This window comes from Eupeodes corollae, chromosome 1 (assembly GCF_945859685.1).
Source record: "Eupeodes corollae chromosome 1, idEupCoro1.1, whole genome shotgun sequence".
NCBI lineage: Eukaryota > Metazoa > Arthropoda > Insecta > Diptera > Syrphidae > Eupeodes > Eupeodes corollae.
This window is the reverse complement of record NC_079147.1, coordinates 211,173,693-211,193,413: the sequence shown is the minus strand read 5'-3', so window position 1 is coordinate 211,193,413 and position 19,721 is coordinate 211,173,693. Positions and strand designations below refer to the sequence as shown.

At 32.1% G+C, this 19,721-nt stretch overlaps 1 protein-coding gene and 1 pseudogene across 1 annotated transcript in view; one reads left to right on the top strand and one right to left on the bottom strand.

The window, feature by feature from the left end:
• Nucleotides 1-3,468: 3,468 nt before the first annotated feature.
• LOC129941742 (protein obstructor-E) overlaps nt 3,469-19,721 on the bottom strand; it is a 35,299-nt gene continuing 19,046 nt past the window's right edge. Inside the window, exons 4-5 of the mRNA XM_056050450.1 lie at nt 4,139-4,535; nt 3,469-3,835 (exon numbers count right to left, since the gene is read on the bottom strand). Coding sequence (XP_055906425.1) covers nt 3,676-3,835; nt 4,139-4,535 — 557 coding nt within the window. The 3' untranslated portion in view covers nt 3,469-3,675. The remainder of the gene's footprint in view (nt 3,836-4,138; nt 4,536-19,721) is intronic.
• On the top strand, nt 7,557-7,722 carry LOC129943597 (U2 spliceosomal RNA; annotated as a pseudogene).

Below are 19,721 nucleotides of genomic sequence, written 5' to 3'. Positions count from 1 at the left end.
GGTTTTAAGGTTATTTTCCCATCTAGAAAAGATTGGGAGGATGACATCGTGTTGATAGGTTTTGACACAACCATCTTTACTGACGGCTCAAAGATAGAGTGCGGAGTTGGTTCTGGGATCTTTTCTTCTTTTTTTCCCAAAATGTTGCTAAATCCTTTAGGCTTCCTGACTTTGCTAGCGTTTTTCAGGCTGAACTGCTGGCAATAAGGGAGGCATGTAAGATACTTAAACAAAGCCCATACCAAAACCGAAATGCTGCTATCTTTACAGACAGTCAGGCAGCTGTCAAAGCCATTAACTCGGCCACATCCTCATCAAAATTGGTCCAGCAATGTCGCTATGAGCCTGAATATTTACCTCGGTGTAACCCTGGGCCATAGTGGTATCGTGGGAAATGAACGGGCTGACGAGCTAGCCAGGCAAGGATCAGCCCTTCATAGCTCACTTACGGAAATGGTTAACATACCTCTTGGTGCTATGAGGGGTAAAATCTTTTCTATCTACCAAACTGAATCAAACCAATTTACCCAACTGCATTATATCTAGGAAGATATGGCCCACCTATAATAAAAAACGTACAAACGATTTTCTATGCAGGCCAAGGCAAGACATAGCCAGGATTGTTGCGGTTTGTACCGGACATTGGCTTATAGGAGTTCATGTGGAGAAGTTGGGTATCTCCTACAACACCTTTTGCCGTAGTTGTAGTGACCAAAGAGAAAGTGAAACGATAATCCATTTCCTGTGCAAATGTCCTGCTTTGGCAAACACCAGAATGAAATACTTTGGAAAAGCATTCTTCACGAACTTGATGAGCTATCTGAGACAAAGATTAGAGACCTAATCTTTTTTCTCAATGCGACAAAATGGCTCTAACATAATCGCTATGAAGCTTCTCTATAAATCTGTCCCTTTTAATCACAGGTCAAAAGAGTTTTTGGTATCAAAACGGCGCCATATAGAGCTAATTGGATCTCAGGCTAGGTTGCCTTGAGATCGCCATTTCTACCTACCTATCATTCTATATTTAAAAACTAGAAGCGAATGAACCATGTTAGGAAATTTAAAACATATGTATAAAACAAATGAATATTTGGCGTACTTTGTTCCATGCAAATAGCAATAAGTTTAAAATTAAAATAATAATTTTTTTTTTTGAAAACAAAAATTGAAAAGAAAAGTTAATACAAAGCTAAACAGTTATACTCTACTTAAAAACAGATTTTTGACCATCGAACCGTTCATTTAAAAGAGCCATCTTCTTACTGATTTCAAAAATAAATTAGAATATTGAAGTTTTTTAGTTTAAAAAGACAATTGATTACAAAGTTTAGGTGCAGTTGAAGTGTAAAAATTTGAGAATTGAGTTATAATACTAATTGGAATATTAACTAAAAATAGAGTATTAATTCTTAAGCTATGTGTATTTGAGTTTCTGAGTACCAGACTGTATCCACATGAAATAAACACACATAAAGGTGTTTCAACGGCAAGATACGACTATCTTGAAATTAAGGCCAACTACTTGCTAACCTTGATTCCTTAAAAATGAATTGGATAATACGTTTCTGCGATGTAATTATGGACATAATCGTGTTTTGATATGCACCTCCCCAACTAGTTATTCCATACTGTAGCTTAGAATGAACGAGCACAAAGTAAATTGTTGTTAATAGATTTTCTGTACAAGTTCGTTTTAATAAAAACATTTTACGTGTATTTTTTTAATTCCCCAGTATGTTGTTTCGAATTAAATTTTTTGTCAATTGTCAAAATTCCAATATCATTGGAACAAGGTTTCATTTGTTTGTAGCTTTTCACAAGAATGTGTAGCTAAGCTAAGTTTCTTACATGTTCTTGAATGGAAGAAAACATTACAGTCCAAGATTGGAGCTGTTTATTTTAAATTGCAGACTATTATTTTTGTTTTTTTCACTTAAAATGAGCGAATTGCTAACATATGTCAGAGCCATATAATCAGCGAACGCTGTTGTTTTGCTAATTGATGATTGTTTGAAGACAAAGTTTATGTATATCAAAAATAATATTGGACCTAGCACAATTTCTTGAGGAACACCGGTAGTTAGCTCCTGAACATTGCTAAATATTCTATCGATTCTAACTCTTTGATATCTTGTGGATAAATAGGAAGCAAACCAATCGAAAACCGGACCTCTAAATCCAGCTTTATAAGTTTTTCCTAAAAGGATCTGATGATTGGCCAAATAAAATGCTTTAAACAGATCAATAAACAGCGCTAGAACACTTTTATTGTTGTTAAAACTTTCATTCAACTCACTGCAAAACTTTAATATGGCATTGCCATACCTACCCTACCTTTAATAAAACAAACGACAGTTGTCAGCTTTCAAAGCACGACCAAATGGAAAACAGATCTTTCCCGGTGTTGAGATGGAGATACGATCTACAGCAAGCATAAAGTTGGAGGTTTCATTTCTTAATAGTCGATTGTTTCTATTCAATATATCAAAGACGGCACTGTGGTTTAGCTAATAAATACGTTACTGATGAAAAATCAATTAGTTTCTAAATTGTATACACATATTTGAAGAAATTCGAGAGGAATTTGATTTTAGAATACACGGAGGTCTTAATCCTAGCAAATATAAACTATTACCAAAAATCAAATAAAATGTCTATATTTTCTTCCAACTAAAAAACATTTCAATATCTTCTACTTTATACCCTTTTTCAAAAGCTAAAAACTTTCAAATCTAGAATTATTGTGTTCCAAAAGAAAAGTCATCATACAATAAAATGACTTCTTCCATTTTCCATTGATGAAATATTCTTATCTTTAAATAATGATGCGGGATGGACGTATTTTTTGTATCTTTGGGTTTTCATCTTCAGATGTAACCTATTATCTGATGATGATGATGACGAAGAAATCTCCGGTCTTTACAAGTATTTGAACATGATGTAGTTTTTTACGTTTCTCTGTTTTTTTTCTTTTGTATTCTTTTCAATTTTTTAGCCAAATTGTGCGGACACAAAAATCCCAAAAACAACACCAGCTGAATGAAGACAAATTCTTCATCCAAGAAAAAAGAAATAAGATTACCTAAACAATCACAATAAATAACTTCTGAAGGACATTGAACTTCATCAAAGCCTACCAAAATACCTCTCTTCTATACCAACCCTTCAAATAATATTTCCACTCCAAAATAACTGTCCTCACCCCCCCCCCCCCCACCTTCCCTATTTCTGTCCCTATAGAAAATCAATAAATTCCATTACCCATTTTTTGAGTGTGCGGAAGAATAAAAAACAAAAACTTTTTTAGGCACAAAATAAATTGAATTCCAATGGGAGGGGGTGTTGTATATTTTTATATAGTTTTTCCTCCGGTTTTGTTATTGTTGTTGTTGTTTAAAGGGTAAGGCACCAAAAAAAAGAAAAAATTTTCTACACCGAGCACTCATCATAAATAAAATAAATCAATTTGATTGTGTTTTCTTTCATTCTTTTCATTCTGTTTTATTAAAATACAAAAAAATCAGGCATAAAATATACAAAACATATATTTCCTTCAATTCCTGCCAAAGTGAACATAAAAACTGCATTACCTACAACAACGCGCACGCACACAAACAATTTTAAGGTCTTGTATATCGTTGTGTATAGAAGTCGGGTCTTTCCTTCTTCACTTTACTCAGCGTCCTCATCTACTGGGGGCTTTGTTGGCCTTGGTAATCGTTTCCTTTGTGAACCCTTTGGACGGCTGGATTCTTTTGGTTTTGCTTTTGGTTTTGGATTTTCCAGTTCGTCAAGTTGGGCATCAGTCAAACGATCCTTGTACCAATCAGCACTGAACAATGCAAGTAAATATATATGTATGAATGTGTATGTATGTTAATAAAAAACACAGAAAAATGTGAATAAGAAAGAAGAGAAAATACAAATTGTAGATATAAATTACTTTACAGTTGAATTAATACAAGCTTTCATTTTGAGGGATTGGGGCCTTATGCTATACCTCTATTTCCATTTCCTTCAATACCATATTTGACAACCTCAATCCCCCACCATACAAAGAAGTACAAACAAAAATTCAAAACAAATCCATAACGATAATATACATGTATATAAGGGTAGTTGAAAAAGTCCTTACCAATCGGGAACCTTTCGAGCCCAATCGCAAAGTTTATTGCTTTCGTCAAACACCTGACCCAATTTGCAACCGTTTCGGCGTGGAGTTTCTCCATTAATGCACACATAAAAGTACTGGCAGTCATCTGGATCGGCATAACGTGGATGTGTTACTGCTTCGGTTTCATTTACTTTAGGGCAAGTGAATTCGAATACGTCTTCTGAAGAGCAACCCTGCCTGCCAGCCTCATCGGCCCAGGTGCAGATGCCGGTTTTAGGGTTAAATACCAAGCCCGATGGACAAGTTATCATATTGAACTGGCCATCCACACAGTAGTAGAATGTATCGCATATGTTCTGGTTCTTGTGTCCGAAGTAGCCATTTTTGCGTGGACAATTCTGGCTGGGAATGGGCGTTTCTGTCAATAAAAGAAAAACGAACAATAACAAAACAAAAATGAAAAGGTTACTTTTGTCGGGCATTGTAGAGCACATATGTACATATATTGGGGGTAGACAAGTGTGTAATTGCCAGTTATGTGGTATGAACATACATATATATGTTTATCTGCTACCGAGCATACATAGCAACAAAACAAACTGTAGGGAAAAGTCGAACAGTTCTTAAAAGAAAACAAAACAAAAAATACGTTTTCACGGCATTGAACATTTTTAAGGATAGGTTCGCTACTTTAAAGTTATCCTTAAATTCATATCCTACGTATAAAGCCTATAGAAGATAACGGTTTAATGAAAATAATGTTGTTTTTAAACTAAAGTTTATTGATTTTCTGCATAAATTTAAACAAATTTTTGGTGCGATTTTCACCAGTCAGCGTTTTCATACTTAAAATTAAACGGAAGTTGAATAAATAACGATAATAATAATTTTGAGATTTACTAAATTGGCCTAACATAAACAAGGTTTTGTAGAACAAAGCTTGTGGAACTAAAACCCTTACTACTTATAATCATAACATTAATATAGATACAAAAATCAATTACTTAGTTTTTCATTTCAAGAGTAATCAGGGCCTAGATTCTGTGAACCAAAAAAGATCATTCCATTTTTCAAAAACTGTGATAATAAAGAGACGTATAACTTTTATTTGGCAGCACTATTTTAACTGGCGGTTATTTAGTCATCTGTCGAGTGATTGATTTTTAGTTTGGTTTTAAATTTAAACATAAATCAATTGTGAAAATTTATTTTGAAAAACATTATTCTGTTAGAAATACGTAATATGCAAACTCTGTTTACTTACAAAACTCACTTTTAGTTGAATGGATTAGTCTTAGTGTGAAGTTATATTGCCAATAGAATCTTTTCAAATCAGATCAGTAGTTCTTGAGAAAAGTTCGTTCAAACAACCAAACAAGCAAACAAACTCTTCAAATTTATTATGTTAGATTTTAAAATCATCTTTATTGTATGCCCTATAATTAACCATACTTAATATTCATACACAAATCGGAGGAATCTGATTCGTTTATAATGATTAAAGTTATTAACGTCAATTTTAAACAAAGCAAAGTTTTGGATTAAGGTTTCAATACGTCAACGTTTTTGATAGCAATGTTATAAAAGCTTTAAAAATGAATTAACGGACACCTGTGTCGAAGATTGATATGAAATTGGCTATTTCATTTAACAAATTTAAACAAATTGAATATGCAATTTCGAAAAGGGCACATGTCGGATATTTTGTCACACCCATTAAGATGGAAAACAGCACAACTCTGGTATTAATTCTACTATAAACATCATCGCCTGTACATAAAAAAAATAGAATGTGTGCCACTAGTTTGAAAAATATCCTTTTTTTCAATTCCTAAACATTTAAATTTTCAGAGATGTGCCCTTTTCAAAATTGCATATTCAATTAAATTAAAAAATGTACTATTTTTAGACGTTGTTGGAGATCAAAAGACGGGAAAAAGTTATTTTTATTATCAATAGCTGTGTTTGAAAAACATGACTATAGTAAGAAAACAAAATTTAATTTCATATTTTTAAATCAATATTTTGGCCAAAATAAAAACTACTACTACATGTTTTTCATCCCTTCCAGATAGCGTATAGTTATATGCTTTCGGAAAAAAAGTTCGCTAATAATCAATTTTGTATACGTGGGCTGTTTTTTTCGCAATATTTCATTCTTGTTCATTGGATTGATATAATTTGAACCACTGTGCTAGCGATTGCCAACATTGTGATGCCCAAAGGGCCATAACAATAGATTTGTTTGATGACGGCATTGAAGTGTATTTTTGTGCCTCAAACTCAAACTGTGATGTGTTTTTGGTGGTACTTTTTTGTCGCCCAAGTTTATTTGTACTGGGAGTAGTTTTATGAATTCTAAGTTTTGTTTTCAAAACAAAAAAACCTAAAGAATCCACAGAGGAAAATAATAAGCTGTTGGCAATCGCACTAAATTTCTGATGGCTGTAGTACGGTAAAAGTGAGATGTTTTTTAAAAGATATTTTTTTTTAAATTGTTGATGTTAGTAAATCGAAAATTGAAAGAATTGTTTTTCAAAATAACTGAAGAATTTGTAGGCTCTTAATTTTAATAATCTCCATTGAAAACTTGTCATGTTTTCAAATATTTGAATAAAAACTTCAAAACATTCGGCTTATACCTGCACAAAGTTCTAATCTCTAAATCTAGGTTTTCTAGAACTTGGTCGAGTACTTATTTATTTCTTATTCGACTTTTTAGAGCTGATTTAGATTTTAGTTTGAGTAAGAACTTCGATTTGTTAGATCCTCAAATTGGGAGTTTAGAATATTAGAACTCGGTTTATTAATTTAGTTTGTATTTCTTCGAATGACTTCATTTTAGGAATAGAAAAACTTTTAGAATATCAGACCAAAAGGACATTTAATGTTCAATGATTCTACATTTTTAGGATTCGATTCGAACTCGGTTCCATTCAACCGAAATCTAAAGTTCCTTAGCTCAAATATGCTCTTAAGCCGAATTCTGTACAAATGATCGATGCCAAGAAATTTTCGAGTTCTAATTATTTTGAAAACAAAGTTACAAAAAATAACCGAATTATTGTATCGAGTTTTTAATTCATTCTGAAACTTTGTCAAGGAATTTTCCGTTTAGTTTATATTCAAAATTCAGAAGCCCCAAAATATATTCAAAAATGGTAATTTTTCATCAGAGGAAACAAAAAATCTTAAATTTTTATTATTTTTATTCAATTTAAAAGACAATTAAGGCTTTAGGTGTTAAAAAGAATATTGAAGTTAAATCACTTAGGTGCCAGTTATAGCTATCATTGGTTGTCATTGTGGAAAATTTAGTTTCGAGATTTAAAGTGATTAAGATAATCTAGTTTTATTTTTGATACCAAAATGAAAATACATTTTGAGTTGTATATTTTGTTTACAAAAACAAATAGTTTTAGTTTATATTCACTGTTCGATCGCTTCTCGGCCTTATGGCTAAGATCAAAGTGTAGTATTTGTTCTTATCAGGGGGACAACAAATGTTAAACTGATTTTTGGAAATAGATGGAGTGCTAAGGGCTTGCTCCACCTGTGTCGCGGGTTGGCCCGGTATTATTATTCACTGTTTCAATAATGATATTCTTTTCTAAGAATATGCGATTTTGACTTCATAATTCCATTGAAAGCGTTCCATTTTCTTTGCATTTCAACTTTTCGTTTTTCCTTTCAATGATCAACTCTAACCTCAAATGCTTCATTCCAATTAGGAAAATTATGTCGCATTATAGAATTTTTAACCAACCTTTTAAAAACAATTCAATGATTGGTTTCAATGATAAAAACCAATGTCAGCTATTACTTGACTGTAAATATCATAATTGCGCGGCCAAATAAAATAACTACTCAGTTATAAATCCTTAAGTTTAAAAAGCAAATAAAGATTAAGTAAAGATAAGAAAATAATACAACTCTTCTCACTGATCTACCAATCAACTTAATATGTTGATTTCGATAAAAAAAATGTTGCTGTAATTTAGTTGATTTAATAGTTAATATTTTAAAAAATCTGTTAAAGTACCAGTGAATAATAATAAATACATTCAAACTTTTTAAAAGTCTTCGATATTCACACTTAAAATTTTCTCAAAAACTTTAAAAACAACTCTTCTTCAAAAACATTGAAAGTACTTAGATCCATCTTATATCAAGGACTTTTTATTACTAAAATTGTAAGCAAATCAAAGAAACTAATAAGTGCTGAAAGAGACCATGACTCTCACTTAGCCCCTAAAAGCATTAACATTTTAAATTTTAAGATCTATGTGGCCAGTAATCTGATCACTTTTAGCCTTTTCACAGTAAGTAAACTTTTCTACATCAACTACATTAAAATCAAACATTATATTTACAAATTGACAGTGGTAAAAACAAAGTGCTACAACAGATTCAATACATCTTTCATAATATCTAATCCATTTTTATTAAAATCAATTACAAACTCAAATTCGACAAAAGCAATACAACAAACAGTTATTGGGTTAGGTCTTATTTTTTATAAATTATTATTTGTGCTATAAAAAGGAACATGTAGAAAATTACCATTTCTAGGACGCAAATTCCGAGATGGAATATACATATTGAACTGATACAACAAAAATGAACAGTTTATGTTAGAGTTGAGCACATCGTAAGCGAAGAATACGGAATACAATTTTGTTCTAGATACTAAAGGTTTTAAGTCAATTTAATTATAAAGCTTTCGTGAAACAAATTTTGTAAATCTTTTCTGAACCTTTTCAATGCTTAAAATACTTGATTGTGTGAAGGGATTCCATATTATGCAACAATATACAAGTGAAGCTCTTACAAGAGATACAAAAAAGTTTTAAAGTATAAGGATCTTCAAATGACTTAGAAGTTCTTGAAATAAATCCTAACATGGCGCTAGATTTTGAAATAACATTTATTAATTTGGAGAGAAAAAATTATATTTGAGTCAAAATCACATCAAGATCCTTTTGATTTATTAACCTCATTAAAAACTGATTCTCAATTTTGTAATCAAAACAAATCGGATCCTTTACTTTAAAAAACGTAACAATATTACACTATTTTACATTAAAATTTAAAATATCCAATTGAATTTCACTAGCGTTTGATGAAGAACTTACAAAACTTGAGATAATCAGCATATAAAAGTCATCTAGAACTTTTAAAAGAATTCGGTAAATCATTTATAAATAAAATGAAAAGAAGTGGACCAAGATGACTACCTTGAGGTACACCGGAAAAATTTTGTATTTCATCGGAAAGAACATCAACAATTTTAACATATTGTCTTCGTCCAACCATTTTAGGAGATTCGAGTGGAAGCCAAGTAATTCAAGTTTTTTCAAGAAAATATTATGTTGTACCCGATCAAAACCCTTGGAAAAATCGATGTAGATTACATCCACTTGAGTACGGTTTTCTAAATATCCAAGACAGTAATTTGTAAAAATTGCTAAATTTTTTGCAGTAGATCTACCACTCATAAAGCCATGCTGATGCAGGGAAATATGGTTTTGAACTAAACTATAAAGTTTAATTTTTAACAATTGCTTCAAAGGATTTGGGGAATAGCTGAAACATAGTAATAGGTCTATAATTTTCACACAGATGCTTTAGATTCAGATTTATACAAGGAGTTATTAGAGAATTTTTCCATGTATCTAAAAATACTCCTTGTTTCAAGGACAAATTAAAAATAAAGTAAAGTTTTGAGGTTATATTTACAAAATTTCAAAACTAAAGGTGGAATATTGTCCGGTGCGACAGAGAAACTGTTATCAAGCTTTCGATAAAGCATTTAATACATCAACTGTCGATAAAGAAAATCACCAACATTAATGTTAGAATTGAAACTAAGTGTTTCATTATAATCTAAACCCAAATCAGAAAAGTTCGATTCGAAAAATAAAGCAAAGTTATTAAAAATACAATTGTAACAAATACTGGCAGGAATTCTAATTGATTTTCTTTTAGTATTTAGAAATGACCAAAAACAATTCGAATTAGTTTTTATTTTCAACTCAAGAGACCAAATATATTGTTTATATGTAAATCTTCTAGAATTCATACTCTTTCCTAGATCTTATAAATTGGTCACGAAAAGAGTCCGAAATCTTAACCTTTTTACGAAGTTAAGCTACGACATTTTTTAACCTAGACAAACGTTTATCAAACCAAATTGGTCTGTTTGAATTTTTTTCAAGGAACAAAATTAGCAAAAGAATCATCTAATAATCTCAATTACTCATGACTTCATCTCCAAATTACTGCCGTTTCATAAGAAATACTCACTACCTTGGCTACCTATACCAATTTTTAATCATTGGATCATTTAAGTTACGTAACTTTTTGTTTTTTTTTTTGGTAAAACAAGTCAATCTATCAATAACCCCGAGGAATTTAATGTACCAATGCTAAGAATAGACTACAAATTTTATATATGTAGGTACGTTATCATGTGTAGGATGTAGGTGGTATCTATTCACTGAATTGACTTGATGAATGACATGTACCTATAGGGAATACGTTTTCTACATGTGATATGTTTGATGTTAAAGGTAAATGGATTTATTAGCCAAGACCAAAAACCAGGCCCCATGGACAGAAGGGAAATTTTAATAGTTAAAGTCCTTCTAAACCTATGCATACCGATACGGATACCCATAGGTATAGGTATTATTCTCTGGAAAGTCACTTGAAGACCTTCAAAATGCACACACAAGCTCTGGTATGGCAAAACCAAAACCACACTCAACCAACTGGATCTACAAGAATCCCACACAAATGGATCTACAGGCCCACATACATTTACGAATGACTGTACGTTGGTCGCCTTTACCTGAAATTCAATTTCTTCATTTCGATTTCCGGTATCCATTCCATAACCATGCTACAATGGATTATAAGAAGAATAAAACAAGGGCTGATTGAGAGAGGGAGAGACAAAGAGACAAACACATAATGGTTTTTCCTATGTCCTGATTTCAATTCCTCCACTGACTGCTACTGCTGCTGGTATTAGACCAAAAAAAGGAAGAAAAACAAAGAAAAATCAGAGGTAAAAGTCCGAAATCCCTTATTAATCCTCTCATCATGATTACTACGCACCACAACCATCCCCCCAACCCCTCCCCACATATGATTATAGTCTTTTGCTGATTATTTAAATTGGATTTACTTAATCCATAAATATCATTTAATTTGCTTTGCTTATTTTTTTCATCCTGTGGAAATATAAATAAATAACAAACATGCAAAAAGAAAGGAGAGAATGCCAACGAAAAAATCAAAAACAAAACAATAATGGGAAACAAGGGCTTTAAGTATAACCATTTATACTCGTTTACGATGACCCACAATCCACAAATGGAAAATAATTCTGCCAGATTGAACTTTGCAGAGCCGCGCGTATTCGATTCGGGTGATATTAAAATAGATAAAACTCACCGTGAATGGGATTCTTATGCAAATTTAATCAGAACGTGACTTTTCCTAATGCATACACCCATGTGTTTTATTTTATACTATATACCTCCGACCGCCTCGTCTCTACCTCCTTCGACGCGCCAGCCAACGCGCCAATGAGTTACTCCACCGCCGCCATTGCCTTTAGCTGTCGCGTAGCATAGCGAACGTCGCGTAGCTCACCTCGTCTATACAAACATTGAATACTGATGATAGTTTGATAACAAAGAAAGCTGAGCAAATCACTATCATCGGGGATCGGGAGTCATCGTTCGTTGTTATCGATGTCGATGTCAATGGCGGTGTCTGTCGTATGCATGCAGCGGACTAAATTGGTTTTAATTTTTGTTTATTTTTATTTTTTCTAAAACAATAAGGATGGTAAATAGTGGGCGCTGGAAATCTGAATTCGTGATATCATTTTAGATGAAGAAGAAAATACTCGAAAAATAAAAGATCTTTGAGTATAAACAAATTGTTAATAGAATTCTCTGACGTGACACGTTTGTCTTGTATTATGTTTTCAAACAAGGTTTTATCGTGGGACTTAGAAGCTATTTCAATTATATGGGATTTTCGTGGCAAACCATTGAAATAGTGGCTTTACTTTGATTTAGGGGAATTGAAGAAGGCAACGCATTCACGACTTTGTAATAAACATATGACCTATATTTCCCTTTTGGTATGATTTCTCAACAGGAACCTAACGACTCGCAAAGCGAGTGTGGGAAAGAAATAATCTAACTATTTTAATTGAATATTTTGTTGTTCCAATGCCATTTGCTTTCTTAGTCGATAAATGAAAACAATCGGAAAATTAAAACAGCCTTATCTTATTAACCTCTTTAAAAGAGACCAACAGCCTTTTAGAAATAGAAAAACAACCTAGAAATAGTAGAAGCAACCCCACTGAAGTTTTCTGATCAAGCTATATACCTTGTTGTAATGCTAAGTAAAATGCTGAACTTCGGCCCAAATACTCTTAGAGAGATTAAACAAAGCTCAGAAAGCATTCTACTCATGTATTAGGATCATCAGCAGAAACTGGCTACCGAATTCTAAAATCATAAAAAGGATATACAGTGCAATAGTTATAATGCGTTAGAGAAACTAGAAAACCTTGAAATCCTTACCAGGGTACCGAGAATGGCATTTATATTATTACTTTTAATGCAAGAATGGAAGCAATTAATTATATCTTATCTCTAAAACTGCTGTAAATAATGCCTTGCTGCTCAGCCAAACCAGTTTCTTGACTAGCCACATCGGAAATGCGCAGATTCTACAGAAATACATAAGGAACAAAGTAAGGACAGACTTGACAACCTGTCCCAACTCCAACAAAACCTTTAAAACCATCTTTCTTGACAGAAACGAAATGGAAGACAATGTTTTACACATGAATGTGTTGTTAATATTCATATATGTACATATACTGAATGTTCGAAATCGGATGGTTGGAGCAAGAAGAGTTTTCTTTTCTGATACACTCAATTTTGCCAATTCCTTCATAATTTCAGATGTAAGCAGCCATATTCATTGATACCCAAGCAGCATTATAATCGGGTTTTGCCACAACAGGGAATGAAAGAGCTGATAAACCGGCGAGGATTGGTACAGGTTAGGTAAGGTTGAGTTAAAGTGTCTGTCCGCGATAGAGTGGGAAACACTTAGGCCAATTTTATGGCCCATTGTGATACCACATGAATCTTGAGGCTTTCTTCTTAGCTCAATGAAACTAGTTTGAGACCCTTACGAAACGTGAGAGGCTGATAATTTTAATATGATTAAGGTTATTAAGATTATTATAGAATTATTCTCCTAGGTAATTATTGCGTTTTTGAGCTAGAGCAGGGTATTTACAAAGGAGATAAAGAGCTGTTCCTCCTCATTCATATATTTGACAATTCCTGGTTATGACATTGCTTAGAAAGCAAGCACCTTAATTGCTTTGAATCTAGTGTAGGCCAGATGTTTTTTGTGGCCTGACACGTGAAGATGTATTCCACGCTATGTTTTTCTTCTGCATAGCTTCTTGCATAGCAATAGTTTACATGTAGCCAAACGTGATAGAATGGGTTGTACTGTACCATTCCTGGCGACTTCATATGCCTTACAAGTTCGTGGAATGTCTCTATGGCCCAACACCCAGCAAAGATGAATACTAAACTCTAGTGCTATCTCCTTAAGAGGTGATCGACAATCATGGATTGTAAAAGGGTTTGTAGAAAAAAAGTCTAGAGATTTTATAGCGGACTGACTATCTGAGAAAATACAGATATTAGATGTTGATATCACGTCTTCTTTAGGCCTGGACTTATCGACAAAAGTTTCGCATGAAACAGCTTACAATGATTGGGAAGTCAATATAGGAGACTTAATTTCAGTTGTTCAGAGTACACATATCCACCAACTCCTTCTTTTGTTTTTGATCCATCTGTGGATCAAAATGGATGGAGGATTGATACAACTCTCATCCAATCCAAAAACGCATCATTCGACGCAAAATTCGATAAAAGAAAATGCCACTCGATTATTCATTTAGACAAGATGTCTTTAAGACTCCTTGTAATCGTAATTATAGGTCACAACTTGCTGGGTTGCCATAAAAATACACGTTATTACCAATGATATGTTCAAAGGATGAAGTAATGTGTAAGAATAAGAATGCCTATGTCACACTTGAAACAAATTCTATAGCAGACACTTCTTCAATAATCTTGAAGAACTTGAGTTTATTGTAAGAAGCAGCCTGTTAGGCTTCATCAAAGCTTCAAAATAGTTGGAACAAGGAAATCCATAATATCATAGGTTACATCACTCTTTTAGGAAAGTTCAGTACTTCGGAGTATAACAATGGAAATGTACCGTATTTATCTTTACTATCCTAGTATTAAAAAGACTGTAATGAATCTTCAGTTTTAACGAAATTATGGTATCCTCATTGATTTGCGTCTTTAAAGGAAAAATATATTGAAAATAATCAAACAACGGTTGAGATTTACTTTTAATATTACAACTGATTATTTTGAAATTGAACTTTAATGGGTTAATTTTGTCGCCTTGAAAATACTGAAAACTACCCTAAAAAAAGTTTTATGTATAAAGTGGTTACGCATTTTTTCTACTCTTATTGTTTTTGCAATTTTTAAATAATTGTTTGTCTTAAGTAGACTCTGAATTTAATCATTGAAGTTACATTGTATCACTTCGCTGGCGCTGATTAAAAACCAATTAAGTGTAGAACTTAGACCAGCAGGCTCCACGCCGCCGCCATCGTCGTCATCGTACGTAAAACTTGGGAAGAGTAATCTACAACTATTAACAATCAAGTTTCTCAGAAAATAAAGAAAACGCCTATTATTTTATGCTAAGTTTGAATACACTTAAGAAATTCATTGATGACTACTCTCAAGAGGCAGAAAAACTCTTTTGTCTTATATTTTAAATGATCCCAAGTTATTAATTTTTTGTCTATTAACATGGTTCAAACTATTTTCTAAATACACAAGTATATGCTTCCATTGGGTGTGAAATTTTACCCTTCTAGACTGTTTACAAAACCACGACGAGACGAAAAGCAATAGTTTATATGGCCATATTCAGCACATGAAACAAAGTCAGAGAATATGAATGTTGTGGGGGCGATATTTCAAGACCGAAAACGAATACCCTAATGGATGGTCATTATTTCTTTGGAGACACATAGATATCTTTTCGGTATTTAAAATATCGTCCAAAGCTTTTAAGCAGCAAGACGTATTAAAAAAAAAGAAAACTAACAACTTTCATAAGGGAAACATTAATGGATAGATCTAGTATTATATCATGGATGTTTACTTAGGTTCTAATAAATCAGATTTTTATATATTCTTGAGTATATAATTAATATCTATTTAAGGTTGTTAAAGACGAAAAGATTTACCCACATAGACTTTTTAATTTGTTTGTCAATACTAACATTTTCTTATATTCAAAAAAATGAAGCACTTGTATACTAAACACTAAATTTTCTCTTTAATACTACGGGGCGTATGAGTACTTTTTTTTAAAGAAAAGTTCGATATTCAAATTTATTTAAATATTGGGACTACTTAATGAATTTCGCTTTTATTGACTGATGATAGTTTTACGATAACTATTAAGTTGAGCTGTTATTTAGAAGCTACTTGTGAAATCAAGAATGTTTTAATTAATCTGATATCAGATGAAGATAATAATCTTTTGTTAAGTGTTGCATATAGATCTAACCATATCATTAATTTGAACCTATTTTTGAATAAACTTTAATATACCTCTCAAGACTGCACTTTAATTATCTTATCCGGTGACTTAAATTGTGTTCTATTAGACGATAACTGACTTACAGGCGATTTGACTATGTTTAGCTCGTTTTCTCTCAACATACATTTTCATTTTCAAACTCATTTTTCCCGCTTTGCAAATACGCTTTTGATTTGTCTTTCGCAAACAATTTAGAACACGTACTGTACTATGATCAACTTTCTGCGCTTATGTTTTTAAAACATGGCCTCATTTTAAAAAAATATGATTTTGGACTTGAATTTACATCGTCACATTTTTCCCGCTTTGCAAATACGCTTTTGATTTGTCTTTCGCAAACAATTTAGAACACCTACTGTACTATGATCAACTTTCTGCGCTTATGTTTTTAAAACATGGCCTCATTTTAAAAAAAATATGATTTTGGACTTGAATTTACATCGTCACATAATAAAGGTCAGAAATTTTAATAGAATGTAATATGCCTCTTTAGAATGTGATACGCGAAACTTGGAATGGGACAACTTTTATCAATGTCTATCAACGATGGAAACGCTTCAAGTTCGAATTAAATGCTATGGACAAATTTCTTGGAACTGGGATTAAGTGAAGGAAAAACAATACATCAGCAATTGTAAACGTTGATGTAAACATGAATATCCAAAAATTCATCACATTGCCTTTTGACAATGAAAATAAAGTGGAATCCATATTCAACTTTTTAAATTTGTGAATTGCAATTTTTGGGTCCACAGCCATACAATTTAAAATACATAAGTTTCAGAGCATGGATATTGTTGAAAGCCTTAATTCTATAAAATCTAATTCTGTTGAAGTGCATGAATTGCATCCATTATTCATCAAAGCAAGTTGTTTTTGTTGGGAACAAATCTCGAGTTTTTTCCCCTACTTAGAGAAATGTTTCACAAGGTTCTATTCTTGAACCTTTACTTTTGTCCCTGTGTATTAACGACCATTCCAGGAAAATTACAACTTCATCCATTTATATGTATTCTGACGATATCCAATTAATCAAAAGCTGTTATCTCGAAATTATTTTAAGTTCAATTAATTCGGATCTGCAAAATAATTATATATGATCTTAGACTAATGGATTGTTCCTCGAATCCGTCGAAGTGCAAATGCATAGTGATCAGTAGAAAACCGCTTATGACTTCTTTCATAACTTTCAAAAACCTTAGTGTGATATTTAAAAGAAGTCTTAACTGGGTCATTCATATATGAAAGACGAGTTTTTAAATGTTAATTGAATGCCTTGCTTTAAGAAAATGTAACCAAATTAATAATTGTACATGGTTCAATTTCAACATAAACATGTTCAATACTTTGAGCATATCCCCGATAGGAACCACACATGTATCAATATTTAAATTTTCCTCCTTTACACCTGATTTTAAATATATTTGTAGTTAATTTATTATTTTCAATGATTTAACTTATTCAAAATATCTTACAATTGGAATGTCTTTATTCAAAGCTTGATTTTCCCATGCTTTCTGGAATTCCTACTTAACAAAACTTCTGATGGGAAGGAAAGACATTTCTTTTTATATTTAATTTAAAACCAATTTGATTTGTATGCGTGCTTTGAATATATTATGGTATTTTTCTTTCATTTACTTTGAGAATAGACAGACAGAGAAAAAGAAGGACAAGGAGAGATGATGGTTTTGAGATTTATTTTATTGGAATCTTTAGGTAGAAAACAAATTATCCAATTTGAATGTATAAATTAACTAATTTACGGTATTTGGTATAAATCTGGCAATTTGTGTTTGTTTCATTTTTGGAAAAAGATCTACTACGAGGAATAAATTTATTGAAGGTGTTTGAATAAATAGATGTTTTGTATAAAAGAAATGTTTTTTTTTTTTTTTGAGTCTAATAAGATTACCTGGCTAGATTAATAAGGATTGTTATTTTAATTATTGTATTTATTCGTATTTTATGGTTGAGAAAGAATTTGCTAAATTATATCCAGACTAATTGTGGTATTGCGTTATATTTGGAGAAAAAACTTAGGATTTTAGATTAAAAAAGTGCTAATCGTATTATTTTAAAGTTTACATGAATCACACGTAACTGTATTTAATCGTGAACTTAAAAATTAATCATTTCAAGTAATAAGTTTTTAAAGGTATTTTATAATGTAATGGCATAGAATTTAATAAATCCTTTACCTCAAGATCAATTTTAAAAATATAGTAACCGTGGCAAAATAGTTAATGCATAAGACTTTCATGCCAGAGGTATTGGGGTTAACCCCTGCTTGTGCCTCTAAAGTTTTTTTTCATGGGACCTGCCTCTTGCGTAGATTTGACAAATTCTTCATGAGTGAGTCTAATCATGAAAAGTGCTTCCTTAAATAAGCAGTTCGGATTTGACTTAAAACTATAGACCCCCTCCATTCCTGACAACATTACTCGTACACAGCAATAGATAAAAGTTGTAAGTCATAAGGCGGTAATTTTAAACGGACTGTTGCGTTTTCCAATAAAAGGTTTCATTTTGGATATCACCCAAATGTCATAACATTCGACAAGGTAAAACTACATACTTATCGAAAATGAAACAATACAGCCATAATTGGCTAAACTAAAGCACTTTTAGGCCGTCGCCGTGAAGCAACTTCTCAGCTGACAATAGTAAAAATAGGGAGAAATCTGAGCTTTCATTTTGAAGTCAATAATTTAATGGCACTTAAAGTTTATCTAACACAAGCACTTCAAATGCATCAAAATTCATTTATGAAGGATATTTTCAGAGATTTCTTTAATATATTACTTATTTCGAAATACGTAGGTTCAGTTGATAGATAGCGCTAGAGAGCTGTGATTAAAGATTTGTTAAAGCAAGAATTTGAAGATATTGATATTGAAGACGTTTGTTTTTAACAAGACCAAGTAATATGTCACACGAGCAACAAAAAATTGCAACTTTAAATAAAAGATTCTTGATCGTCCTGGACGTTTGTACATCCACATATGTCTGCTTTGGAAATGGCCAATTTCAAGTGCACTACACCGTAGAAGTGGTTGCCTTTTTGCTGCTACCGCCTACCATTGTTCCTGGCGTAGCTTTACAATGATTTGAAAATTCATTGAATTCTCTTATTTTGTAAGGTACAAAAATAAAACCTCTTATTGAAAATGAAATACACTGTACGAATTTTTTAATTTTCTTTGCTATTTTCCTTTTACATGCAATTGATTTTAAAAACGGTACATAAATGTAAAGAGTGGATTGACTGCACTTTGAGCGACTACAATTTAAAGTGCATTCCAGAGCAAAAGACGAAATGAAACTCTCAGGCTACTCTTAAGAATAATCAACCTTCAGAGCAGTTAGCGAAGAATTGACATTTTACTCTCGATATCTAAATTTCTTAGAGTTACTGGCAGTAGACACTATTTTTTTGTTTTTGACGGAGATGAGCTCACAAATAGTTAACATAGCATACCAGTGAACAGAAGAAGCCACTAACGAACGTATACAAAAATATGAAACTTTCGAAGTTTTGGGGAAAATCACAGAAAAGTCATTTCGAAACCGTTCACTTTTTATAATCTGAATATGAAATCAAAATAAAACTCATTTTTGTCAATCAACTCAAGAATGTGCTAGACTATTTTGCTAGAATTATTGATCATCTTCAATTTGATGTTCTATTATAAGAGAAGACCCCGCCCCAAATTGGCCACGACGACCGACGACGGTCTATCCCTTGTTTAACCCAACATTTTTGTTTTTATTTTTTAAAAATAGTGCCAAAAATAAAGCTTGATTTTAAAAGCAAACAAAATGCTTTTACCACTTTCAA